A 27,650-nucleotide genomic window follows, 5' to 3' on the forward strand; every position below is an offset into this window, starting at 1 on the left:
GTCGCAAACATCTGCAGGTTGATGGAATGTGGGACTTGAGTCGTCGGCGTGTTACTGTTTGGCCCCCAGCGTCCAGGAGCAGAGTGTGTCTCCTGAGAACCTGGGAACCGCCTTCCTTGCCCGCTCCCCTCTATCCATCTGGCCTCCTGACCGCCTCGGTTTTGCTGCTGCCCAGGGTCATCCTGGGAGCCATTGGGGGGAGACATTAATTCATTTTTGGGCTTGAATGTCGCTTCTGTTGGCTCCAGGTTGGACTGGTGTACATGTTTAACCTCATCGTGGGCACCGGCGCACTCACCATGCCCAAGGCCTTTGCCAGTGCTGGGTGGCTTGTCAGCTTGGTCCTGCTGGTGTTCCTGGGCTTCATGAGGTAAGAGGCCGTCACACGGGCCTGAGGGCTGGGGGCGAAACTGAGGGAGCCTGCCCGGAAACCTGTTAACGGTAGGAAGCGTCCTCAGGGGAAAAGAAGATGTCTGGGGTGAGTCCTAACCGGGGTGACCTGGAGAGAGGACAGGCGATACAAAGGTCCCCAGTGTCTGGTGCTATTGGAGCAGCCACACAACCCTGATCCGTTAAAAACGAAGGCTTCCGGTTAGGCTTCGGAACATTTCACGCGGTGCTTACATGTTTCTTCCCCTGCTGGTGGACCTCCCCTGGTGTGCATTTTTTAGAAGATACCACCCAGCCACAGAAAAGGAATCTGACAGTCGTTGCAGGTGACAAGGGAAATCAGTTTGTAATTTGGCATTTGCTTAAGGTGGTTCACAGAGGAAGTGATAAACACACAGGCACACACATAATCACTGTTACTCTCAGCTCCCTCTGTGCCTGACAGCAAATAGGAGGCCAGTGCCTTCCCAAGCCTTCCAGGGAGCCCACTCCTTGAGCTGCTGTGTGGGGTTCACCACCTGGTGCATCTACCTGAGGCTCTCCTTGGCATTCCACAGACCGGTCCGAAGTCTGTGCCCCAGGCTAGAAAGGGGTGCAGGGCTCGCATTTCCAGCCCCCTCAGCCAAGGAAGTAGGAAGAAGCCACAGCTGCAAAACAAAACAAAAGGTGGGGGGGAACAGCTAGAAACACCACCAGGGCCACCTCCCTTGGGAGAGGTAGTTCTAGGCAGTGTTCCTAGGTACTGGGGTACACCACGGAACGTAACAAAGAGCCCACCAGCTCACCAACAGACCGTAAGTAGTGAAACTATTAAATAAGTAAGCTGTAGAGTAAGTTACAGGGTGATGGGTGATGGGTGATATGGAACAAAACCCCACAAAGAATAGCGGGGTGAGGGGATTGGGAGTAGAGCGGGGTGATGGAAGCTTTGAGTAGGTGGTCAGTGGTCGTGGATGGCAGCATTTCAGCAGATCGGAAGGAGAAAGGAGTGGGTACTGCTAGAAGAATGAAACGCGTTAGCAGTTGAAGCAAATTAAGACCTTGAAGAGGCTGAATGAGATAGGACAATGCCAGTGTTTTTCAGTTTGTTCACACGTTTTCTTTGGAGGGGGGTTGGGGCCAGCCTTAGGGTACCACTGGCTCATTGCATACTGCGAGCCCTGGCAGCCAGGAGTCCTAGAAGTCCTTGTCCTTCTGTGACTGCTTTCCCCGTTAAAGGACCTTCAGCACAGGCCGCCATCTGGATGGGCAGTGATTACTGGGGGCCCCAGGTAGGGGCCGCCATGCCCCCACTCTTGCTCAACCCGTTTATTTGAACGTGATCAATGAGGTGGCTTTGTGCAACTATGAGAAGCCTTTTTATGCCGTAATTAAGATTGATTTTAGTTTTTCTTCCAAAAAGAAGGGGAAAAGCGAAAGCCCTGAAAATGGTCACTTAGGCAAAATCATGAGAAACCTTTCTAGGAGGTGCCAAGGAGACTGGAATGGGAGTTTCAGAGCTGGCTGGCCCCGTGCCCCAGGATGGAGTGGATGTGGATTTAACCCCTGTCCCACCTGCCACCTGACTGCAGGGCTGAGCAGTCAGCCTGGGGCAGGTGACAGCTCTCGGGCTCAGGGTCCCAACCCGCCGCAGAGCCGTGCTGGCCTCAAGAAAGAGGGAGAGGAACACTCCATCCCAGGTCGTCCCGGCAAGGATAGATCCGTTCCGCGGGTTTTATTAGCAGGAAGGCAGCCCTCCCCTGTTCCTTCTGCTGACAGAAGCAAGCATTTGTGCGTCCCAGCTGTCGTCTAGTTCTCTCCAGTTTCTTTATGAGGAAAAGAAAAGATGGCTTTTCACTCTAGTCTGACTTAACAAATGCCTGCTGCCACCTCCCAATCTCCCCTTTGATGCAGGCCATAAAAATGCAAGCTTATTTTAAGATTAGCCAGGTTATTAGGGAAGTAAAAATACTGTCCCCCCCCCACCTCGCCAAAAAAAGGGAACAGACTCCAGAGCCAAGGGTTCCTTTTCAATTATCCGTGCCTGTGTTCCGTCCATTATGTGTGTAATTGGGACTTGACTGCGTGTCTGTGTCCTTGCAAGGACAGCTAAGAGCTGCCTGCTGCCCTTCCCAGAGCCTTGGGAGGACCCCTTTGTGAATCAGCCTCCTCTCCCCGACTTAAAGCATCAGCTAACGTCTGCCCTCCCACCTCTGCCCCCAACAGACCCCTTCCTGGCGTGTGGCACTGTATCGCCCCATCACCTTTGTCCCCAGGCTCAGTCCCTTTCCCATCAGCTATTTCACTCCCCTCTCTCCTGTGCATCAGAAATACATTCTAACTGTACGCAGGAACATGAACACAAGGACACGAGGGGTCACATAGGCACACAGGTGTTTTTATCAGGTCAGACCCATCTTGAAAGTTCCCTGGGAAACAGCTCTCGGAACAGAGAATGTTTTGGGCTCGTTGGTCTGCTCAGGTCTCAAAATGGCGTTTCCTCGTTCTCTGTACCGCCTCCAACCTCCTGCCTGCGTCTTTTCCCTGCAGCTTTGTGACAACTACCTTTGTGATGGAGGCCATGGCAGCCGCCAATGCTCAGCTCCATTGGAAGAGGATGGAAAACCACCAGGTGTGTGTCCTTGTCTCTGGGCAGCGCCTCTGGCCAGCTGTGTGTCAGAGAGTCAGCCCTGAGCGGCCAGCTCTTTCCCTCGAGGCGTGGAGGGCTCGCATCCACAGCCCCACTCCAGGGCCCTGTCTCAGAGCCGAGGCTTAACTAAACCCATGGAGCCTCTGCTCTCTTAACATCGCATCATGGCTGCTTCTCCTCCCAACCTTGACCTAGCTCAGTCATTCTGAACCTCTGTACCCAGGAACCTACCATCCGAGTGTGGCTGCGCCTTCTAATGTGACAGCATGGACATGCTGAGAGCGTCCTAACCAGATGCCTTCTAGAAAGAAAGAACAAAGGAAATGGGTTCTCCATGGCCCCGGGGTTTTTCTGTAGTAATGTCCTTATTTTTCCTTCCTTGTTCCTCCTCCTCCTCCCGGTCGCACCCCGTCCCAGGAGGAGGAAGATGAGGACTCCTCCACAGCCTCTGACAGTGACAGCGTCATCCAGGACAACTACGAGCGGGCAGAGAAACGGCCCATCCTGTCTGTGCGTAAGTCTTGGGGCTCCGGGCCGGCATGCACTTCCCTCTGGCCCGCAGGCTCCCTTTCCTCATGGAGAGGCCCCGGGCCCAGGCTGGCATCTCTGCAGAGACCCCAGGCACTTCCTGCCTGCACGTTGGTTCCTAGGAAGGCACCGTGATAAGAGGAAGAAGAGCAGCGCTCTGGAGCCCGGGTCCAGGCTTCACCCCTGCCAGCTGCACCGCTTACTAATGTTTGCAGCTTGGGCAAGTTACATAAGCTCAGCACCCCAGTTCCCACCTCTCCCGCTGTTACTGAAATGATGAAACACCTGGTTCAGTGCCCGGTGCACACTGGAAGCTCGAGGAAATGTCAGGTCTCTGCCCTCTCTCCTTTCTCCTTACACGCGCGCCCGCGCAGGCACGCCTGACAGCCCCATCCCTGGTCTGGCCAAACCAGGGCTGTGTCCCCGCTTTCCCGCTCACCCCGCAACCAGCGTCCCTGGGATGCCTTCCTAGAGACTGTTTTTAAGTGTTTACAGCAGGAAGCATTTAGGGATCAAGTTTTCTCAAGAGTTTGAAATGCTTAGAGATTTCATTATTCTAGAGAATTCAGTGAGCTCAACAGCCCCCTTCTGGGAGCTTTTCCAAGTGAACAAACCGCCTGCTCTTGTCCTTTGGCTCCACAGAGAGACGTGGCTCTCCGAACCTGTTTGAAATCACAGACCGGGTAGAAATGGGACAGATGGCCTCCATGTTCTTCAATAAAGGTATAAGTTGTTCTTTTCAAGGTGGGGCGAGGGCACGGGGAGAGCTGGTCCTTCCCTACAGACCTGGGCACTTGGAATGGGGGTCCCATCCTGACGGCGGATGGGGCAGGCGCTGGGGAGGGGCAGTTTGCGGACCTGCTCCCAGGGCGTCTGAGGAGCCACCTTGCCGAGAGGCCTGGGCTGCTCCAAGCGTCCTCCCAGGTGCCCCGTTAGGAATAAAGTGGGGCTCCTAAGCAGCTTTCCAAGGTAGGGGGCCTGCAGGCGGCTGGTTGTGTTGTGCTTCTTGCTTGACTGCTTCTCACTTGTCTCCCTTTTCTCCTGGACTGTTCTGTGTAGGACAACACAGAGCAACTACCTTGTGACAGTGGTCAGGTACGCTGTGCACGTGCGCCTGTGCGTGTGCATTTCTGGCTCGCTCTTCCAGGTGGCCAGCAGAGGGCGCTAGGAGCCCACGCACAGGGCGGCTGTCTGGGGATCAGAGTGTCTAATTATGACCTCTCCCTACTCTACCTGCCCCTTAGTAGGCTGGGCTTCAAGATGAAAGGGTCCAGCCCAGCTCAGGTGCTCAGTGGTTGGGCGTTCCAGTGACAGCATCTTATACCTCCAAGGCAAATCTTGTTCTTTTGGAAGATGAGCTGTGTAAAGAGTTTAGTTTTTTAATGCCCAAACCTATCCGTTTTCCCTTCATAGAGAATCAGACACGTCTTAATAAATCCTTGCGTTTGCAGTTACCCCGGAAGGTGTTGTGCTCCTTTGTCGGAAGCCCTGTTTGCAGAGGGAGGCAACTCCACCAGGTCTTCCTGTCTTGAAGGTGGCTGCAATAACTTAGAGCCGGGTGGGGATCGTAGAAACTAGAAGCTTCTCAGCTGCTTTTTAGGACAGTAAGCATTCCTTCGATCGTTGGTGGTGTGATTTGACGGTCCAGTCTGCAAGATCGTGGTCATCAGCCAGAGTCTGAGTCCATCCCCCACGACCAGCCTCACGGGAGTTTCCAGAATTCATGAAAACCAGACTGGCTGTGCCTGCCCACTTCTGGGCTTTGCCTTTGTTCCATTTCTGCCTCTCCCCATCTCACTAGACTGAGAGAGCATAAAGCTTTCCTCCTGGAATCCTCACCCGGCCTCCTTCCAAATGCAAGCCTTTGAGTGTGCGTTGGTGGTATAGTGGTGAGCATAGCTGCCTTCCAAATGCAAGCCTTTGAAATAAAGTGCACTTTGGAGGGCAGACATGTGCCTTTTAAACCTCCTTTCTAATTTTCATGTTTTACAGTCTGCCCTGATTTCTTTAAGAATTCCAGGAACTCGTGATTTTGTTATTTTTTTCCCCCTGCAGACTAGACTTCGAGTTTACCCAAGTCGCATAGAAAATAAGCACGTTCATGGGAGAGCAGACTCCTTAGAGGAAGCCTTCTTCTCGTCTGCTCCAGGCTTTCTGAAGCTCGGCGCAGTTGCCATTTGGGCCGGATCATTCTTTGTTGTGGGGGCCTGTCCTGTGCACTATAGGATGCTGAGTAGCATTTTTGGTCTCTACCTACTAGTTGCTAGTAGCACCTCCCAGTCATGACAACCAGAAATGTCCTCAGACATTGTCAAATGTCCCCAGCAGGGGTTGTGGGAAAAGCCACCGCTCTGTTCTATTCCTAATTTACAGGTTGTGACCTTCACCTGAGAAGGGCTGCCACCCTCCACAAAAGGCTCCCTTGGGGGTCCAGACTCATTTTTTGTAATTAAAAATTCCAGGCCTAGTCATTGCTATCCTCTCGGGAAATTCATTGATCCTCCCATTTTGTGTCTCGTAATGAAATTTATTGATCAGGGAGGGCCAGTGGCAGTTTATAAGCAGAGCTGACACTGGAGTCCATGGGCAGATGGAGGAAAGGTTGGGAGTGGGGAGGGGACAGTGCCTCCCTACAGAGAGCATTGGTGTCAGAGCTTGTCTAAGCTGGGGCACAGGCTGTACTTGGAGCCTGGGTGTGAGTGGCAGACAGACCCCAGGGGCCACTGAGCCTGGACAGTGAGGCTGTCTGAGGCCCTCCTGAGTTCTTTCAGCAACCGTTTTTCCTCGTCTTTTATCCACAGACTCCTAGGAACAGAGCCAACCTCAAATAGTCCAGAAGAAATATGTCCCTGGCTTTCCCTTGGGGCGCCTGGAGGTTTTTCTGAGCCACCAGCATTAGAAGGGAGCTGTCACTTCATTTTTCTTTCTGTTTTCAGTGAAGCCAACAGCTTGAGACCAGTGACATCAAAAATGAGCAGTCAGTCTGAACGGGAGAGGCTGTCCGGGCTGTGACCCTGAGGTTGTAGGGCCCCAGACACTTTTTTCAGCGTCTTTATAGCTGGAGTTACATAGGGAATTTAGCTCAGGTGGAATTCTCACTGTACAGGAGTGGAGGCAGCCAGGGACTTGCCAGTGTTGGGAAGCGAGACCAGTGGAATTAGGACCAGAGCCTGCACCCCCAACTCCTAGTTCAGGCCCCTCCTGGCAGAAGAGGGGACCCAGGCTTGCCTGTTCAGAGAGAGCTTCCACGCTGTGCACCTGCCAAAGCCAGCGTCCTCCCTTTCAGGTGCTTTGTAAGGAGGGCTCTGAGCCCCTGCCGCTCCCTCTCCCCAGCCCCCCAGGCCGCCCCTGCCCCTCTGGTGCTTGGCAATAGGTCAGATTCAGAATGAGGCACTTGGTGTTTGGAAATAAGGGCTTTTTACTCTTGATTTCAGCTTCAGAAGCTGGGCCGTTTCCTGTTATCTTCTCTTTGCTTTTCAATTCTTCAATAGCAGTCTTTTGTCTTAGAGCCCTGTGTTTGGCTGTGGGGGGGGCATCCCCTCCATCCCCCATCCACACCTCACATTGACCTGGCGCCCGTGCCCCATCTGGAGTCGGAACCTCTCCAACCCTCTAAGCCTCACTTAGCCCCGACTTGGGTGAAAGTCATGAGTAGATGTGCCTCCTGCCAGCATCACAGTGTTGCCAGCCAGAACAAGAAACAGGACTTTGGAGTCGCTTTCCCACTCTTTTTGGAAAAAATATGCAACCTGGAGAACCGAAAGCTGTGGAAGACGTAGGCGTTGAGTCCTCAAAAAAAGCACGCAGACGTCCCCCTGTTGCTCCCTGACCGATGACTTTGTCCCTTTCAGTGGGAGTCAACTTGTTCTATTTCTGCATCATCATTTACCTGTACGGGGACCTGGCCATCTATGCTGCCGCCGTGCCCTTCTCCCTCATGCAGGTGTCCTGGTGAGTGTCCCCCGCGCCCCCCACACCAGTGTAGCCCAATGGGCTTCCTCGGGCAATCAGGGCTGAAGCACAACACCAAGGGGACCCATCAACACGTGGCCCTTTTCTGCACGGACCACCGCCAGCTGTGCTTGCTGTCCTTCCGAGACATGCTCCGCCCAGCTGCCCCCCCCCTCCCCGCCCTGCCCCATTGGGAAGGTGACAAGGCGTCCCACCAGGGGCCATTTCCTGTGGTGCATGCCCTTAAAGACAGGCAAATGTGGTTCGTGGAAAGCCAGGTTGTTGGCGGGAAAGCAGCTGTGGGGCGGGAGGGCCGGTTCAGTGGCTGCTGATAATAATGCTACATTCTCTGTGCTTCCAGCCGAGCAGGGAGGGCCACACTGAGCCACTGTTCTCTTTATCAGCAGCGCCACTGGCAACGACTCCTGTGGTGTGGAGGCCGACACCAAGTACAACGACACGGACCTGTGCTGGGGGCCCCTGCGCCGAGTGGACGCCTACCGCATCTACCTGGTGAGTGGCCTCCTGGGCGGCCAGGGGCATTTGAACCACCTTTACCTCCAGGTGGAACACTTTCCTCCATAAAGGAAGGTCTGCACAGCTCCACACACTCGCTGATTCCTGGGGCCTTGGTCTTGGGTAGAAAACGGATTGTGTCACTGAGACTCTAGCCCCGAGTGTCCCGGCGACCAGGCCTCCGTTGTATGTGGTTTGGAGTTGGCATTCAGGTCGTTGCCAGCTCCAGGGTGGTGAACTCTTATAAACTTAGCTGAGAGTTTGAGGGGTGCTCTGAGCAAAGCTCTGTAAGAGTACCAGAGCTGATTTTCCGTGTTTTCACCTCCCTCCTGGCCAGCCCAAGAGCCTACAGGTAGACACCGGGTTTCCTGACAGGGCATCAGGACTGCGCCATCTTGAGGTCGCCCCTGACCATAAACAGATAGGAAAGGGTCAGCCCGGCTGTCTCCCTGTCTTCCCTGCTCCCCGCAGACAAGGGAGGGTGAGGAATCTCCAGGCTCCTTCTGGACTGCTTTGTGCCTGGGTGGAGCGGAGGGGAGAAGAGGAAACAAGATACAAAACCAGAGGCAGTTATTTATCTCTGCTTGCTTTGCGGGTGGGCCGGCAGGACTCAGAAATGTTCCTCTTTCCCTTTTGCAGTATCTGTTAATATTCTCTGCTTCCTCTTGGTCCTCCTCAGCCCTGACATAAATTCAGGTGTGCTAGGTGACACACGGTTTGACACGAGGCCACTTAGCTGATTGGGAGGCAGGTCCCGGAGAGAGCTGAGCGGTTCGCGGTTTGGGGAGTTGACCTCTTAACTTAATTATCCCTGTCCTGGCAAAGATCCCCGTAGGCCCTGCCAGCGGTGTTATTTGGGCCTGAATCTGTTAACCCCCAGAGCCTCTCGCTGAATGGTTGTTTTGCCCTCCCAGCCCCACCCCATAGACCTACCAAAGGCATCCTGTGGCCCAAACCATAGGAGACATGTTTTCCTGTCTGCGTTTCTGGAGCACTCAGGTGGTCTCTGTTTTCTGCACGTTTAGCTCTGGCTGAGGACGCTCAGATACTGTTCTCCTAAAGGCATTCTAAAAGAATTTTATCTGAGCTCCACCCTCCACAGGCCCGGTGGGCAGCGATTTGACTTCCTGACACCCTTCCCCACTTCTCCACTTGGGGGTGGGCAGAGTAATTTGGGGCATCTAGGAGAACCTGGTAGCCTCTTAGCATTTCAACAAGCCGCGATTGGTAAAGTTAGCGAAAGTATTAGTAAGTGTAACAACCCACCTGGAGCTCTAGCCGGTGTGGGCAGAAGGAGACAGAGGAGGGGGGTTGTCAGGGCAGGGGGGCAGTAGCAGGGCCTCTCGGGTGGGTATCTCCCTGGGGGGCCCTGGAGTTGGCGCACAATCGGCCTGGCACATCCCACTGGCAAAATAGATGTGGAGCACTTGGAATATTGGCTGCTGCCATTAGCCTGATAAATTATTTAGCAGCATTATTATTGCCTTATTAAATTGTCCCTTCACTTATTCCTGTAAAGCTTCTACATGATGGAAGCCTCGCTCCCTGAATCTCAATAACTCTCTGACCGAACAGAAGGAAACCTTCAGGAAAGAGACAGGCATTAATTACTGCCTTCATCTCCCAGATATTATACTTATAACTCATAAAGCTAATTGCCACCAGGCCTGCAAAAGCTACAGCAGTAGGAAGGGAAGGGTGAGCAGAAACAGCCTGTTCTCTCTGGGTTGTCGATCGCCTCTCTCCCCGCCACCCCCCCACCCCCTCAGTCCATTGCTGGGGGCTTCGGTTTGCTCAGAAGTTTTCGTGTTCAGATGCGCTCTTATGCCTGGTTTAGAGGAATTCAAAGCAGATGGACCCTTCCATTGTCTCCAGAGTTACTTTACACCTTTGCATGTGGCTCCCGGGGTCCCTGGCTTCTGCAGACCAGTGTCTCCTGCCCCTACGTACTGGGTGCCCTCCATCCCTCGGCAGGCCTCCCCCTCTAGGTGAGGCGGGAGGGGCAGAGTGACTAGAAGAAGGGGTTGGCAGGTGTAGGTTTCCTTCCTCTGTCCTGAGCTCGCTGTTACAGGCGGTGATGGCATCCTCCCCTCCCCAGCCTGGCCTATGGGGCGCATCCGTCTGTCTTCATTCCATCAGGTGGCCTCTTTGGATCACAGGGGACGAGGGTTCCCCTTTCCCCTTGCCCCGCAGTCTTCCACATTCAGAAGATTGTCCTTCCCTTCTGGAAACTCCCATGCACCCCTTTCTACCAGCCATTCTGATTTTGCTGCCAGCCAGACTTCACCAGAATGTCGGGCAAGGCAGCGAGCAGATTTAAGCCCGCTTCCGACCCCAGGCACAGTCACCTGTCTGTCTTAGGGAGACGACGCGCCTGTCCGGCCCGCATGTGTACAAGGGCCTCCGAATGAGCACTTCTTCATTGAAATGCTAAGAGGCTAGCAGGTCTGGGGGATAAAGATACAGGCTTTTATTTTGTGGTTTAATTTTCAGAAAGTCCTCTGGAAACGATCTCGTCTGTGCCTTCTTGGGAATGCTGCGATGCACACCCAGAATGAGAATATTTGGGGTATTAGCTCTCTCCAGAGGCTGGCCTGTGTGCCGCATCGTGATTACTTGTAAGAAGGAAGCTTTCTCCACCAGCAGCTCCCAGCCGCCTCCCAAAGCCCTTGACCTTAACACATGGGAAGTTCCTCCTCCCCCTGCACCCTGCGACCTCCGCCCACGCTCTGGTTGCCAGTGCAGCTGAGATGAGTCAGTTTCTCCCTCTCCTTCCTTGTGGAGCGGCCACATTCCAGGGCGCTGTGAGGTGGGGGGTCCTGTGAGTCATGTGCTCTCAGGGCGTCCCAGCAAGCTGCCGCAGCTGGAGCCAGCAGTGACCTCGGCCGTCATGAGGCCCCATGAGAGCTGACCTCAGGACCTGCTTTCAGCAGGCCGTGGAGTCTCAGAACCCCACCCACCACCCCTCCTGCTCCTTTGAAAGATAAAATGGGAACGTGTTAGATGCTCCAACTCTTTCAAGCCGGCAACCTTGCCTCCAGGCTGGGGATATCTTGGGACTCTCTGCGGAGCTTCTCTGGCTTTGGTAGGAAACAAAGCCAGGATTTAGCGTTTCATTCTTTCCTGTACAGCGAGCAGGAGCCTGGGACCACTGGTGAAGCGGCAGTTTTGTATATAAATCAGGCCCGTCCAGGAATCGGATCGTCCCAGGTGTCTGGGAAACAGGACACGCATCACTGTCCCCTGGAGTCAAGGGCACTGCCACTGACTCTTGTTTCACTCCCTCAGATGCACAGGCTTCCCAGCCTGTCACTCACATCCCTGCCCAGGGTCTGGGCCCTGTCATGGCCTCTCCTCAGGAGTCATTGGGAGCCCTGGGGATGCAGTGGGGCTCCCCAAGTGCTGAAAGCTCCTGGCCGTTCACAGGAGCCACATCGCCATTTACACGTGGGCAGATGCTGCTGCTGGGTCACTGGCACCCCGCGGGCGCTGGCCGTGCGGAGCCGGGAGCGCAGATGGCAGAGCGGAGCACATCCTGGCTGGAGAGTCAGCCGCGAACTGGCGGTATTGAGGGGGGACCCCTCGTGGGCTGCCTCGGAACAGGACAAGGTCACCCTGGCTTGCCATCTTGCCTTGAGCGCAGGAACTGAGATCACCTCCAGGACATGGGTGACAAGGGAGAGACATGCAGCCTGCAAGTGCCTGGCAGATGACCTGCCACCCTCTGCTGGACAGAGGGGGTTCTCCCCAGACTCCCTCCAGACACCCCCTCAAAGAAGCAGGATGTGTGCTGGGAACCGCAGGGGAGAGTTTTGTCTGCGGGACTCCCTCCTAGAGGAGCACGTAGTCTGCGGTTCGGGCTCAGGCTAACATCGGAAGGGTCCTTCTGCGCCTTCCCCGAGCGTCCTGGTTTCTCTCTGTGCCAAGAAACCGTGCTTTCTGATTCTGTCTTGGCTCAGTCTTACACAGCAACTCTTGCCTCTGTCCATTTGCAACACTTAGACAGCAAAGTAGTATGCAGTCCCCTATGTAGAGCCAAATGTTTCTTCCTAAAGCAGTACCACTCGAGGGGAAGGCGTCCTTTTAATGAGGGTGGAGAAGGGAGCATCGCACCCCCAGGGCAGTGCTGTGCCAGCCTGTGACTGGTCCTTCCCCTGTGGTTTGTCTTGCATTGGCGTAGCTATTATATTACCAGCTACTTTCTCATTTCTGGTTTTGTCCTCCCGGCCACGCAGCAAGGTCCATGACACCATCCCATCTTACAGCAAAGAAAACTGACACTCGGAGTCCGTGACTTCCTCAGGGTCACAGAGCTGAGGCAGAGATGGGATCCCCGCTCTCCAACCTCTCAGCCCTGTCCTCCGGCCCTGGTGACACAGACTTGCTGGGCCAGCGGGGTGGCCCCGATGCCAGGCCCGAGTAGGAGGGGGCAGGCCGCGCCTGTTCGTCAGTCCTTGGAGCGTGACTTTTGCGGAGGGTTGAGGCGATTCCGCCTGACAATGGTGTCTGTGCAGTGACTCGAGTCTGCACATCCTGCTGGTCGGTCTGGTTGATTCGCTGTCTTCTTGCTGCCCCTCGCTCCTAGGTGGGAACACTGACTTCTCCCGTTCACTCAAGTAGTGTTGTAATTGAGGGCTTCTTCCCAAGGACGTCCCCCTTCCCCTGCCACGTCTCTCTCTTTGTTCTTTCAGCATCAGCCACTGTGCCCTGGGGCTGTGGCATCTGCTAATAAGTGGGTCACTGCTGCCTTCACTTGAATATTTATTCTTACCAATTCTGGGGCAGGAGGTGTCCTAGAGGCCCTCAGGACCGGTGTGGAGGGAAAGTTCGCGTGGAGTAACAAGTTTTAGCGGCAGCAGGGACTTCACAGGACTTGGGGGGCTCTCAGGGACACGGCTGCACACCTCCAGGGGCACCACCATGTGCTCCCAGAGCACAACCCCAGTAGGATTCCATGTGAATGCCGCCCCAGGTCTGTGCAGTATCGGGAACCTGCAGTGAGATGGAGCACAGGTAGCCAGGAAGGGCTGGAGGAACTGACAGGGCAGCTGAGCTTCTTTGTGGAGGGTCCGGTGGGTTGGCTCCACCTGGAAACAGCAGGTCCTAAGCCCAGAAAATGGGAGCGAGCTGAGAGGAGAGTCCTGCCTGCCTCACGGCGGGGAGCGGGGTATTGCTTACAGGGTCTGGGACATCCAAGCACACCCTTCTTGGGGTGGTGACTGCTTGGGGACCTGCCAGGGCTACCCGGGAAGCCCATCTTTCTTTTCCTTCCCTTTCTTCCTCCCACGATGTGCCTTTTGTCAGCTCCTTGTTCAGCTCTGGAGGCCCCAGAGAGGTCTAACTCGATTTGCTGCCCGCCTTTTCTCCCTGCTCACTGGGTGGCCACCGCGGGAACAGTGAGCAGAGCAGCCGTCCTGGCCCAGGCCCGTGCCTGGCCGACGCCGGGAGCCTGGCCTGGCGGAGCTCCGCGGGGTCTTCAGCCAGCTGCTCCGGGTCTGTGTCGGCACGAGCCTCTGGGAGGACCCCTGTCCCGGCGTACAGTCCCGACCCCCATGTGCTGAACGTCTGCTTTCCTCGTGTGATCCTGGGTCTCCAGGAACAATGAATTTCTGCCCCACACCCCAACACGCTTGTACCCACTACCCAAACAGGAGCGGGGTGAGTGAATTCTAACTTGAAACAGTGACCAGCGCCCAGATCGAAATGACTGACTTTAAGGGGTCAGCTGGTGTCCTTCTTTTTCAAGGAAATCAATAATACAGGGACAGGCCTGTGTTTTTCTTTCTGTCTTCTTTTTTTCCCCTCCTCTACAGAGCTGTCTATATATCTCATCCTGGGAAGGGCTTCTTGTGTTTTGGCGTGCTTTCCATCCCCCAGCCCCAGCCCTTTCTAAATGAAATCCCAATTACTCTGTCACTCACTCCGACACTGTGGTTTGTCTAGCCAACTCCTGCCAAGGGACCCTGTAAGCCCCCACTACCCCGCCTGTCACCCCCACCGCTGCGGCTTCCAGTCCATCCCCCGTGCCTGCCCAGCTGCTGCCCAGTGTTGCTCCGGGCCAGCCCTCACCTTTCTGAGGAGACCTGAGTAGCACCTCCCTGGGTCACAGTGACGGCCGCCCCCACCCTTCCCAGCACCTTTGGGTGTTTGGCCCAAGCTTCCCCCTCCGGTTCAGTGAGAGGGTTGTTTTTATTTTCGTGTGGCTCTCAGGGACATGGGTTCTGTCGGCTGACATTAAGCCTGCCATCCATCACCCCCCGCCTCTGCGTGGCCAATTCCTGAAACGCCAGCTTAGAGGACAATGCTTAGTCCCCCGAACCCCCTTCTTTTTTTTTTTTTAAGATGTTTATTGGGGAATTGGGGGATGGGAACAGTGCTGGGGAATTGGGGGAAGGGGAACAGACAAGTTGCTGTCCTTTTGTTCTTCAGTCTAGTTGTGGAGGACGTTGCTTCACTGGCCCAAGTTGGCACCATCATTGTGCTCTTCCCGGGCGAGGCAGATCAGTTGCCGGCCTCTGGATGGCCGCTCACCGCGGGTGGTGGCCGCTCACGCTGGCTGCTGGCTACACACGGTAGCCCATGGCAACCCACCTGCCATCGCCAGCGACTAACAGCAGCCCAGCTCCAGGTTGAGCTGTTGTTCAGCATCTTAGCTGTAGAGGGCATTGTCACTGGCCCTCATATGTGGGATCCGAACTGGGGCCCTCTGGCGTCCCAAGCCAGATCTTAACCAACGCACCACTCGGCCGGCCCCCAAACCCCCTTCTTCATGCTCCCAGTAAAGACACCAGGTTTGGGGAGTCTGGATCACAAGCCCATGGGAGCGGCTTCTCCTGGACAGTCCCCCCAGCCTCAGAAGCTGGTCGTTGTGCATTCGTTGGGGTCCAGACTTTACCGTGTCCTGCTGGGTGGAGAGAACGTGGTTCTAGCTCCCGAGCCAGCTGAACTGCCAGACCCCTTTCTCACGATGGCAGTTTGAATGTCTCTCTGCTCCTGTTGGAATGTCCTAGGTCCCTACCCCCGTCTCCGTGATCTGGTAGTCATGAGTACGTCCTTGCAAACATTATACCACTCGCCCAAGGCAAGCCAGTTTTATTCCTGGGCAAGTGGGAAAATGTCATTTTGACTTGTCTGGTTTCTCACCCTTTCACCCTGCCCCGTACCCGCCTCCTTCTTGAGTTCACCCAGAGAAGTACATGGAGATGGGGAGATTACCTTGTGTACTGTAACCTTGCCTCCACCACCCCCACCCCCGTACTCAACATCTCTCTTTTTTTTTTTTAATTGCGGAATTGGGGGAGGGGAACAGTGTTAGGGAATTGGGGAAGGGGACCAGCCAAACTGTTGTTCTTCAGTCTTAGTTGTGGAGGGCACCAGTTGCCATCTGGCTTCCCATTGGCAGCTCGTGGCCTGTAAGCTCAAGGTGCTGTGTTCAATCTTAGTTGCGGGTGGGTGTAGCCACCATCCCATGCGGGAGGCGAACCAGCAGGCTTGTTGTTAAGAGCGCACGCTCTATCCACTGAGCCATCCGGGCAGCAGCTCAGCTCAAGGTGCCGGGTTCAGTCTTAGTTGCGGGTGTGCGTAGCCACCATCGAACAGGGAATCTTGTTGTTAGGAGCACGTGCTCTCACCAGCTGAGCCATCCTGCCACCTGTTGGCAGCTCAGCTTGGGTGCAGCGTCACTGGCCCATGTGGGAATCGAACCGGCGGCCCTGTTGCTCAGAGCTCGCGCTCTTAAGGTAACTCTTAACCAACTGAGCCACTCAGCTGGCCTATCAACATCTCTTAATAAACCCCATTATGTGAAAGTCCAAATGTATAAACAAGCCAGGAGGGTGATGATTTGTTACAAAACGATTCCTTACTTTACAGAAGGACTTGCCAGCAGGTTTCTCTCAAGTACTTCTATTTCCCTAGTGCGTTTAAAATGTTATTCTGTGAAAATTAAGTCTTTATAAATTGAACTTTCGAAACCCATCTCTCGTGTGAAGGGAGGTATCCACAAGTTCATGTGCAAAGGTGCAGAAATCCAAGTCCCAGTTCATGTAACACACAGCGCGGGGTTGGGATGACGTCACAGGCAGCCCACCTGAGAGAAATGGCCAGGACACACGCACCCTCCCCCCTCCCCCAGGCTGGGAGAGCTTCTGTGCAGCTTGAGTACACCTCCACGGCCCACACTCATGCACAGGCCAATTTGGTTGGGAAGCCTCCAAGTAGGTCTCCGTGGGGAGCGTTCATCCCTGCTGGGGACCTTCTGCACTGTGCTTTTTCGGGACCGTTTTTATCCCCACTTCACACTGATCCTAGGCAGACCCAGGACTTGAGGCTTGAGCCCTTCTCACCTGTGAGTAGCCAATCGGGGATGGAAACTTGGTGCTCCTCGCTTAGCAAACTACCTGGGCTGCCCCTGGCCGCTGACCCGTGTGTGTGTTCAGTCTTTTCCATCAAGAAGCTGCTCTAGGCAAACTCCCAAAACGCTGCAGCCAAGGCCATCTCCACGCTCTGCAGCCCCTCTGATTCCAAACCTCCCATTTCCGGGCCAAGAGCTAAAAATGACTTTGTATTCTTTAAGGAAACGTCCCATTATTGATTCCCAATCCCTTGCTTCTCCCCTCCTTTTTTTTTGCTTCATCTCCCCAAAAGTGCAGGAAAAAACTGTAATCTAAGGAATCCAGCAGCCTCCCAGTAGTTTGAGAGTAATATGGAATGTGCTTAAATATTTTGCAGTAGTGGAATGAAAACCATGCCAAACCGGTTTCCCCCTCTGGCTCCGTGTCTCTCTGATGCTTTTATTCCGTAGATGAGTGCAGGGTCCTTGGGGTGGCCCTGCAGTGAGGCTGTTCTGCTCCCTGAACCATGCTCACTGTCTGTTACAGAGTGTCTATTATAAGGAGAATCTGGTGTCTTTCTAAATAGCGCCCCAGGGCACTGGTAGTAATTGTTTAATTAATTAAAGTGCTCACCCTAAAGTAATAACCGCGCCCCTCCGTCGTCCCCACCAGCTCGCTACCCTGCAAAACCATGCAGAGAATAAAAGTATCTGTGGGCACGTTCTCCGATTGTGGGCTGGCCCTGGGGAGACAGCGGAGCAAAGAACCCCAGATGGTTTACAGAAGCCGGCAGAGTGGTGCCTGGGACACAGGCATGACTGGCATTAAGCAGAGATGAACAATTAGGGTGCATTAATTGCTGATTAATTAGGGTGCAGAATGATTAATTGCTGATTAATTAGCATGAGCTCGGGATGTCTTGTGATTAGCCAAGAGTAGACCAAGGTACATTAAGTCTTCCAGTGCAAAGGGAGCTACTGCAGGGTGTGGTGTGGAGCAGATGCTGGGTCCAAGTGTGACTCTAGAAGGAAGCACAGGGCACAGCAGGACTTACCGAGTTTGGCCATGGGAAGAAATTCCTTTAGTCACGGGATTGAGATGTTCTCGGAGAAGGGAAGAGACCGCCAGGCTGGGTGTTGGGTGCTGACTAGGGCTGGAAGACAGACAGACACACACACACACACACAGACACGCCTGAGACAGCCAAGCATTTCTGGCAGCTTCCTCCTCATTGCTGTAGGGAGGTTGTGCTCCACCCCAGAGACAGGTAGCTGGCCTCCACGAGCACTGCCCAGCTGTTTCCCTTCCCCCCAGGTCAGGTACGGGAGTTTCCACTGTGTCGCCAGGTTTGGTTCCAGGACCCCTGGCCTGAGAATCCCTTCAGGCACTTATTAAAAATATAGACTCCTGGGTCTCACCCCAGACCCAGAATCTAGGGCCGCAAGCCCAGGAGTCTGTATTTGCAGCCAGTCCTGAGGATGGTTCTGTGTATGCTGCCCTTTGAGGAATCCTGCTGGCCGAGGACGCCTCACAGGAGTGAGTGGTTTTGCTGCCCTGATCTCCCTTAGAGAACGGCTGTGGAGGCAGCTGTCAGGGACCTCCTGTGCGTCGCCTCCTCCAAGGAGACAGTGGCCAGACGTCCTCAGGTCTGCAGCCTGGCGTCATTAGTAACTGTGGAGTTAATGCTCGGGTGCCGACAGGGAACAGCATCACTCCTGCTCTGACCAGACCAGTTTCAGACTGTGTCCTCAAGAGAAAAGGGGCTCCAGCAACATACCTCTGCCACTGGCTGCTTTGTTACCTGGGCCAAAAGGTCCCTCTTGGGTCCCTACGGATAGTGCCCTTAGAGACTACAGCATGCCAGCCCCACAGGGAGGCCTCACTCTGACCACCAACTAGGGAGGAAGCTGGGGGGGCTGTTAGTGTGGTTTCTTATCCCCAATTCGACACAGCTCCTTAATCAGGGTGCTGCCTCCCCTCTTTCCCCACCTCCAAGGTTACTCGGTGCCGGCAAAGAAGCCTGTTCCAGTCCTTCTCGGTTTGGGTCTATTTCGAGGTCACACGTCAGCGGGGGTTGGGGGGGGGCCAGCTCAGCCTGTGAGGCTCCTCTCTGCAGGGCTCCCGTGTTCTGGGCACCTGACTCCCTCCCCACCCTCCCCCAGCTCCAGCACTGAGCACTCCCACTGCCGTCGCCCTTCCCGCTTAGAGACAAGTGGGTAGAGTGGAATGAGGAGGGGAAGGTGCCGAGAGCATCTGCAGTGATCACCTGGCGCCTCTCCCGAGCCTGCACAGAGGGCAATGGCTCTGCCTCCTCACAGCCCTGGGCAGGGGCACCAAAAGCAGTCGGATTCCAGCAGGTTACTGGAGATGCCATCGGCCCTGCGGGCTCTAAGGTCCATGGGGCACACACACCCCATTGCCGAAAGTGTCTGAGTAGCTTAATTCCTGATGGAATCAGGTGGTGGAGGGTGTGACTGCTTTTTTGCCAGGATGCTGAGGGGTAGGATTGATGGACCAGGGACTCCCACCCCCTGTCACTCATGACACAGTCCACAGTGTACAGAGCGCTCCCCAACCCACCTGTTCCCAAGTCCTCTAGTTCTAAGGACCGGTTGACCCCAGCCTGGCCCCGACAGCTGTTCCCCAGCCCCTGAGCTGCGTGGCCAAGGAAGATGAATCTCTCCAGCTTTCTCTGTGTGCAAGGCAGTGGCACAGTTCCCCCCGGGCCCTGCCGTTCCAGGCATGGTCCTGGGGAAGTAATGCCGTGTCCCCACCCCCTCCCTTCCTTGACATTCTGCATACGTAGACCAAGACACAGAGCTGGTTTGATTCTCTGTGGAGCTATTTCAGTGGCTAAATCTGGCGCCAGTGAGGAAAGACCCGTTTCTTTTGGCCACAGAGGGTTTATTGCAGCCTGCCCTGGACACGTGCACCTTCCTCACTCCGGTTCTGTGAAGCCCGCTGCAGCCCAGCTGGATGGGAGTGCCACCACCGTGCTTTCTCTCCCCGCCCCCCAGAACCCGTAGTTCAAATGATTAAAGTCCCTTTCAAACCTCATCCCATTAGAACAGAGGAATCCCAGCCAGGGGACACAGGAGAGCCCTGGAGCCCACTTTTCCACGGAAAGGAGGTGCTCTCAGAGCCCTGGTCCCTGTCGTCAGGCTTGAAGGTTGCCCCAGGGTCTCAAAGCTTTATGTTTCTGGTATGTCATTCTTTAAGCCCTGCTTTTAGGCAAATCTGACTGCCATCTCCCTGCTTAAAACCTTTTAGAAGCTCGTAGGCAATGTCTAAACTTAATGTGGCACAGTCTGTTCCAGTCTCCTTCTGGAAGCTTCTCTCTCACCACTGCCCAGCCCTCACTGGCCATGGTTCTAAGACTCTGGGCACTCCCATGGCTCCGTGCCCTTCGTTTGCCTTTCCCTTGCTTCAGAGTCCGACGAGCACTTGCTTATTCCAGACTGAGCTCGGGGCCCCTTTCGCTGAGACACCTGCAGCCCACACTCCTCTCCCCTCACCCTGCCCTGGCGTTGACTGGACTTGCATACGTTTTCAGCTGCTCTGCCTCACTGTGAGCGTCTCGAGTCACGGCAGGGCTGTGCCGTGTCCACCTGGACGCCCAGAGCCAGCGTGGGGCCTCACACGGAGATTTGCTCCGCAGATGAGACCACTTTCAAGTGGGCTGCCACTGCTGGGTCTGTGGCTGGACACCGGTGCAAGTCCCTCCATCAGCCCTTGTGCCTGCTGACTCCCAGGGCTCAACCACAGCTGGTGGCCACTGCTTCAGCCAGAAAAACTCCATGTCCAGCTGGCACCTCCTTCCCCAGGGGCACGGCTCCTCCTCTGCCCCTCACTGCCAGGATGGAAGCTACCCCTTAGCCAGGGCTTAGGGACACCCTGTCTTTGGGGGCTGGAGGTAGAGGGGAGCCATCAGAAGCTGTGTTTGCCAGGAAGTTGGGGAGGGCTCGGTACCCCTCTCTTTCTCTGCCGTCCCCTCTTTGGTGCCTGAAATGTGAGCAGTGAAGTGTTAGAACAGGGCCAGCTCCAGAGTCAGGTCTGTTTCTCCAGGCAGAGCCCCAGCCCTCTGCCTGTTTCACCCCACTTTCCACAGCCTCACGCATACACACACCCTGTGCCCCACCCCAGCTTCTTGTCAGAATGTCTCAAAGCCCACCGAGTTCAGGATCAGGCCTTGGTCCTGTCACCTGGATGTGTGGGTGTGGGTGTGGGCTCCATCTCTCACACTTGTGAGGAACCAGGCTGTCCTTTATAAAAACCCAGGTGGCTGATAATCATTGAGAGAGTGACTGTGTGGGTTTTCCACAATATTTATCTTTTCCCCCCAAACCACAAGGGTTGCAGCTTTGGCATCAACTCCTTGGAATTCTGCCCACCACCGGGCACCATCTGGCCTTTCAGCTGAAAAAGAGACAACACAGGCACACAGTCATGTCCAATAAGAGGGCGAGGGGGACAGCAGCCGTGCCAGGCTGACGCCATTGGACCAGCCCAGCCCCCGAGGGAGCCAGCCTCGGAGGGGCGCGGAGGGGGTAGTGGACACTCTTCCTCCGGGGTGTAATCAAGGGAGGCAGTGAAGTGCCCAAGAGGGCCTGGGCCTTGGCTACGGAAACCTGATTTCTGACCTCAGCTGTGTCTTAGTTACGAGATGTTAGACAAGTTATTTAATCTCCGCAACCTCATTTTTCTAAAATGGAGGCAGTAATCAATTTAAAGGGTGTCAAGATTAAAATGAAATCTTAGATGAAAGATGCTGTCATGTCTGGGCTCACAGTGGGTGCTCAGTAATGGTTCTCGTGCAGGTCCTCTGAGCCTCTTTAGTCCCTGTCCCCGGGGCAAAGCCTCCTCTGCTTGATGAATCAGACTCTCCGGAGTGTCAGGAAGCTGGGGAAGGCTCTAGGGCTAAGAGTGGCCTGTTAGGGGGTAGAACTCTCCCTCCCTGCTGACAATTTCACCTCAGAAGGCAACTCCCCAACCATCTCCCAGCTGGGGCTTGGAGGTGATGTTTTGGATGCAACCTGGCCAGGTATCTGGGACTTGTCCTGATTCCAAAGACGGGGACCAGGAGGAGATTGTGATGTGGTGGTCGAGACGGCTGGAGGCACAGCAGCATGTGTCCCGGAAAGACATGAGCTCCCTCCAGCAGTGGTCACAGTACATGGACCGTTTCCCAGCGGTGTGTGGCCAGGCCGCCCGCCCTGTACTGAAGGAGACCTCCAGTGGGTTATGACATCTCACTCTCTCCCAGGCAGCTCCTTCTCCCATCATCTTTAAAACAGTTCAGCATCTGGGCGCTAGGTAAGGCATCACCCTGCCTGATAATAGAAGCTTATAACAAGTTTCCAGACATTTCTTATCACCATCTATGGGTTAGGGAGGAGACATGTTCTCTCTCTCTCTCTCTCTCTCTCTCTCTCTCTCTCTCTCTCTCTCTCTCTCTCTCTCTCTCTCAGGTTTCAGGTTTCTAAGGATTTCTGTCTCGCCTAAGTAGGGCAGAGGGTGTCTAGAGAAGGGGGTTCCGAAAAGGAAGTTATCTGGGTTCTTTCCTAGGTCTCTGCTCTGTTTCCAGTTGCCTTGAAAATGAGGCAGAGGTTTTGAGGAAGGGACCTGGGGATGTTCTCAACTGTCCAACAGTCAAAGGCAGCCTTTCGGTCAGTGTGCTGGAGAGTGACCGAGCGAGGCCAGAGCTGCCTTCCTGTGGCCTGGTTGTCTCGGGGCTGACAGGGCTGAGGACGGCATCACCCGGGCTCCTCGAGAGTTGGTGAGCGAAGCTCCGGGGACCTGGACGAGCCCGTGTTCGGCCCTCCCCTCCAGCGCGGGTGCTGATGGTCTGGGGAGCTCTCGTCCCGCACAGCCTGCACTGTGGCTGCCATGTGACTGCTGGCGCCCGGAAGCAGCTGCTCCCTCAGCCCTGTCCTGGAGGCTGTCATCCGTTCTCTTCTCAGCCACAGCTGACTGAATTCACACCTGGGAGGTGGCGTTCTAAACTCGTGACAGCTGGAGCTGTCCGTGAGGGAGGCAGGGGGCCTTGGCCCACCAGGTCCTTGGGGGCAGCCTCCCCTCCCGTGGTTTCTCCCCGAAACTGTTTTCCCAGGCTCCCTGGTAACATTTTCACCAGTATTTTCACAAAGGTTGTTGAGTATCCCCTCACTGGCCCGTCTGTGTCTGTGTCTGGGCTGAGAAGGTGCCAGAGTTTTCATGCCCTTCTCAGTTAATCGGGCACAGGGACGTATCTTTCCTCCGGCTCCCTGACCCGTGGCGTGACTGGCTGTTGAGCTGGTTTCTTGCCTCTGTTCCATAGCTCAGCGGCTGCTGTAGAACTCCCCATGGGAATCTAGACCTTTTTGGCTTATTACTGCCTTTGATAGGGGCTCAGCACCCCCTCTCTCAGGACGCCCCCCCCCGCCCCCCACAAGGCTCAGTGTCTTCCAGCAAGTAGAGACTCACCTTTTCACGAGAGCTGCAGGCCTTACGTATCTGCTCTATTCAGAATGGGACTGGCTTATTGCCGTGAGCAGACTTGGTTTTCTGCTGAAGGATGTCGTGAGGTAACAGTTGGATTCTCTGCTCGAGAAGCACACGCTTCTTTAGAATATCTAGGCATTAACTCTCCATTTTCATCTTTCGGCACCTCCTGACACTTTCCATCTATTAATCCATTCAGGAAACGTCTCCCCTACGTTCTAGGCAGGGGTTGGGAAGGATGGGGCGGGACCCAGGGATAAGGCGCCATGGTAACTTGCTCCAAGCAGCAGCCCTGGGTGGTGTTGGGCAGACAGGAATTACGGCTGCAGAGTGAGTGCACTCACAGAGGCGTCCCAGCCTCTGTCTTCATCACTCGGCATCAGGTAAACGGTACTTGAGGCCGGTGACTGAGAGATTGGCAGCGACTCCATCATGGTTGGGTTGGTGTCTGAAGCCCAGCAGCCTATCCTGGTAGAAGTCCCCCCTTTCACCACAGCTCCTCACATCCCTGGGTCACCCAGCCCTGGGCTGGGCCCTTAGAGGGTCACTGCTCATCCTCTGCCCCGGAGGTGGGGTTCGGGGCTGTCCTTCCTGAAACCTCATTCTCCCAGAGCTGAGACAACCTCCTCTAGATGGCGTGATGCATCTCATCCTAGGCTTTTGGCAAATAAGCTGTGATGCTGGTTCACGGGGCTTGGCACACGCTGCCAACACGGCTTCAGGCCCAGCACCTGTTCTCATTCCCTCGCAGTCATTTGGTCGGGAAGAACTTGAAGTCCCCTAAAGAGCATTTGGGCCAGTATTGAACTTGGGTGGAGGAAATGGAGTCCAGCAGGAACTATTGACATAACATCCTTTGGCTGGAGGTCCTCCCGCACCTTCATCTTTCGTCTTCCCCCACCCGGGATGTTTGCGAGACAGATGGGCGTGATAACGTGGGTGTGAGCTGACACTTGTCGGGGTCAGGCGGGCAGGGCTAATGTTCACTGATCACCTTCTGTGCACACATAGCATGCTTTGAGAGGTTCGTTAACACTCCGGGGCCCCACATTAGCTGGGCCACATCAGGACACAGCCCCCCACCCAGTGCATGTGGCCCTGAAGCCTGTGGTTCCTCCATTGCCCCTTGCTGTCTCAGAACTCACCTCCTTTTTTTGAGGATGAAACCCCAGACATCATTCAAGTTGGAAAAATAAAAGCCCCCAAGCCAAAATGTTCAGAGCCACTTGAGAAATAAAAATAGAATCTTTGAACACTTCTTCACTGCACTTCAAGGACGCGTTGAAAGTTCAATTCCCATGTAGGGACGGGACCCTGCTGAGTTGCCATTAACCCCAATTAACTCTTAACCCCTAGCGCCTGACAAGGACAGCCCTGTAGTCTGGGCGTCCGTTTCCTTTACCGCTTGAAACACCCTCCAGGACCAGTCCAGAGAGCTCAGCTGTGCCATCGGCGTGCTGCCATCTCCGCCTGAGCCAGCCCCCGAGCCCTGAGCCTGCCAAGCCCTGTGCCCTGCAGTCAGCTCCCGCAGATCCTGTGTGTTTAGGGTTGGTCAGGAGCACAGCACTGTGCAGCCTCCCAACAGTGCTTCAGTTAACAGAGAAATCCTGCTAAGGTAACAGAGAAATCCGAGTCGCCCCAGCCCTAGAGCAGGAGGGCTCTAAGTGGATCCGTTAGAACTCAGGGAGCAGACAGGCAGAGTAAGGGAAAGCTTCTGATGCCTGCATTCTTGGCTTTCCGGAAGCCCCATCTCACGGCGCTGTGGGAGCCACAAACAAACAAACCCCAAAACCCTTACTTTTAGAGGGAACTAAATAATCAGCAGGCACCCTGAGAACTGACCGTCCAGTGAGTCACCCGCCTGCTATCTCGTCAGGTTCGCAGTGGCCCGCTGGGCAGAGTGGTGCCCCCTCAGTTCGAGCTTTCTCTCAGGCCGGGAGCAAGGGGACACCACAGAAGCATAGCCTTTGTGCCTCGCTGGCCACTGCTGGCTTCACGACCATTGGGCCTTCATCCCCACAGGATGCTGCCCTGCATTGGCGTCTAGGTCCGGGCAGGGCTGGGAGGGCCCACCAGCCCACCTGGGTCAACAGTCAGCTGACTGTTCTGCCTATTTTCTAGGATATTCTCTCACTGCCACTTGTTACAGAAGGTAATTTGGTTATTCTCTGTCCCATGGAGTTGCTCAGAGGTTCTTAGGACCTTTGTCCTGTGTGGTGGCAGTCACTTGAGCACAACCTTCCCTCCTGTCTTCCCTTTCCTCCAAGAGCAGCGTGCAGCCATCTCCCCCGCCTTTTCTGAGGGGAGGGAGATAGGCTACGGGTGTTGTTGCATTTCATCCAAGTTTAAGTTCTGATTAGAAGCTGTAATCCACTCCACCTCTTCCCAGCAGGAGAAAAGATGACAGCAAACAGGATTTGGGGCTTTAGTTTTGTTTTGTGAGAGAAGAACTGGTAGGTGGCCAGTTTGTGACCATTTGAGAGCTGTGAATCCACTGTCTCCCAGAGGTAGGCATGGAAAGAGTCACTCCTTTAAAGACCTTTCAGGTTCTTGAGGTTTCTCCTATGACATCACCCCTTCTGGAAGCCACACAGATTGACAGAGTGGCCACAGCCCACTGGGGCCCAAGCCCTTCCTGGGTGAGGGTCCCAGGAGACTGCTGATGGCGTGCTGCCGGGTGCCCCGGGCTCTTCTCAAATGCACCTTTTCTCCTTTATCGGGGTTGAGTACCATTCTCCCCGAAACCAGTGGGCACTCTCAAAGCATTGCAGTTTCCATTTGCTCTTCCTAAGTCAAAGCGTGTTGATGTCTCAAGTTTGGGGAAGAGTTTTTCCCCTGACACTGTGAACTGCTTTCCTACGTGCTGCTTGCTCTGCCAGCTCAGACACTGCCCATGCAGGAGGGATGGCAGAGGGTACGAAGCAAGCCAGCCAGACTGGGGTTGCCTCCTCCCCGCACAGGATCATACCTTTCTACCAGGCACTTCCACATGTCTACAGATGCTTAGCGAGCATCTCACATGTGCCGAGCCTCCCTGGGTGCTGGCATGAACAAGGATGCCATCACGGCTCTTACCCGCTGCGGGGGGGGGGTGGCACAGAATGAACCCATGATAAAGGAGCAACTCACAGCCTACGAGAACTAAGTAACATGATAGCAGCCGTGCACTTAGTAGTTCAGTCAAGAGCCCCAGGGAGGATTAGAACATGTGGAGAAACTCACAGAGGAAACTGGCACTTGAGCAGGACTTGGAAGGTGACAGGAAGAAGGAAGATGGGAGGGTGAAGGCCTGAGGGTGAGAAGTGGCTCAGAGTAGGACTAGGAGGCGTCGGAGGGGAAGACAGCCCAACACAGGGTGTAGTGCATGGGACCGAGTCAGAGGGACAGGGTCGGGAGACTTCCACTCCCCCTCGGCCGCTTTCTTATTCTCTCACCAACCTCTCTAGTCCCTCAGCCCCCTCATTCATAAAATGAGGCATTGTCATCTGACTGGTGACCTCACAGATGGCCATGGTGGTGACAGGTAAGCACGCCTGCATGTGTGAGCACTTTGCAGAGCGTGGGGGGACGTTATCATGAGACACCTTTGATGTGATGGGGTGGTGTCAACAGTCATAGCAGCTGGGAAGACGGGGCTGAGGCTGACGTGACAGATACGCAGGCTGAAGGCAGGACCAAGCGACTGGCAGCCTGTTGTGCTGGAGTTCAGTTTGGGATTAGCTCTAAATTTAAATCTCCTTTTTGTTTCTCTGACCAGCTAAACTTGCAGAGAAATTTGGGGACAGGGAAAGAGGCATCTAGCTGCTTTACTCTTGGGCTCTGGTGTTGACATATTGATGTATTTACTCTCACTTCCCCATTTTGTACAGTTAAGCAAAGGACGCAGTACGTGGCCAGGCCTGGGCTCATTTCGTGTATGAAATAAGGTTGCGTCGCATTGGAGTCTTTCCTCTCTGAGTGCGGTGGGCTGTGGGGTTAAAACTCACGGAGAAGGAGGCAGGTGGTGAGCACAGCTCCGCCTCGGCTGGCAGGGCTCAGTCGCAAGTTCCTGATTTAAAGATCCATTTCTTAATAGCACAGCGTGTGTCTCTCCCTGTTCCATAGCTGGGGGCTGGCTGTTCTGACCACTCCAAGCCACTCCCGAGAGGAAAGTGATGGCTCAAGTTACCGGCTGAGCCTTCACTTCCCAGGTGCCAGCCAGCTTGTGGGGCGGGAGCACCTGGGCCTCAGCAGTGCCACTGTCCTGTCCAGCATCTGTCCACTGACCCTGAGGACTGGATTTCCATCCTGCCTCCGGCGAACAGAGGGCTGGGGGTTAGATTAGGACTCTCTCTATTCCCCCGTCCTTGGATTCATTCCTGGCAGAGGCTGGAGAAATGTGGCTCCTCCGTGCCAGCCTGTCCTCCAGGCGTGTGCAAAGCTCGGCTCAGTCCTCCTGTGGGGGGCACCGTGCCGAGCACTGTTGGGGGGGGGGAGTCACGGCTGAGTTTAGTGAGGGGAATCTGAAGACAACAGCTGGGTGAAGGAGCAGGTTGACTGAGACTTAACAGACGGCAGGGCTTTGTCCAGCAGAAATGAGTGCCGAGCGTGCCGAGCCAAGGCCCAGTGGCAGGAGGCACTGAGCACGTGGGGATGCACACAGCACAGGGCTGCGAGACCGTGGGTTCCGGGGTGGTGTCTTCAGAGGATGCACACAGTCCAGGGCTGCGAGACCGTGGGTTCCGGGGTGGTGTCTTCAGAGGATGCACACAGTCCAGGGCTGCGAGACCGTGGGTTCCAGGGTGGTGTCTTCAGAGGATGCTCACAGCCCAGGGCTGCGAGAC

At 55.1% G+C, this 27,650-nt stretch overlaps 1 protein-coding gene across 2 annotated transcripts in view; it reads left to right on the plus strand.

The window, feature by feature from the left end:
* Positions 1 to 27,650, plus strand: part of SLC38A12 (solute carrier family 38 member 12) — a 63,044-nt gene that overhangs the window by 7,212 nt on the left and 28,182 nt on the right. The window contains exons 3-8 of one of the 2 annotated variants that reach the window (XM_019644395.1): positions 249 to 370; positions 2,920 to 3,001; positions 3,437 to 3,533; positions 4,190 to 4,270; positions 7,399 to 7,498; positions 7,903 to 8,011. In XM_019644395.1, coding sequence (XP_019499940.1) covers positions 249 to 370; positions 2,920 to 3,001; positions 3,437 to 3,533; positions 4,190 to 4,270; positions 7,399 to 7,498; positions 7,903 to 8,011 — 591 coding nt within the window. The remainder of the gene's footprint in view (positions 1 to 248; positions 371 to 2,919; positions 3,002 to 3,436; positions 3,534 to 4,189; positions 4,271 to 7,398; positions 7,499 to 7,902; positions 8,012 to 27,650) is intronic. The other variant, XM_019644396.1, reaches the window with a different exon arrangement.

This window comes from Hipposideros armiger, unplaced genomic scaffold (assembly GCF_001890085.2).
Source record: "Hipposideros armiger isolate ML-2016 unplaced genomic scaffold, ASM189008v1 scaffold_87, whole genome shotgun sequence".
NCBI lineage: Eukaryota > Metazoa > Chordata > Mammalia > Chiroptera > Hipposideridae > Hipposideros > Hipposideros armiger.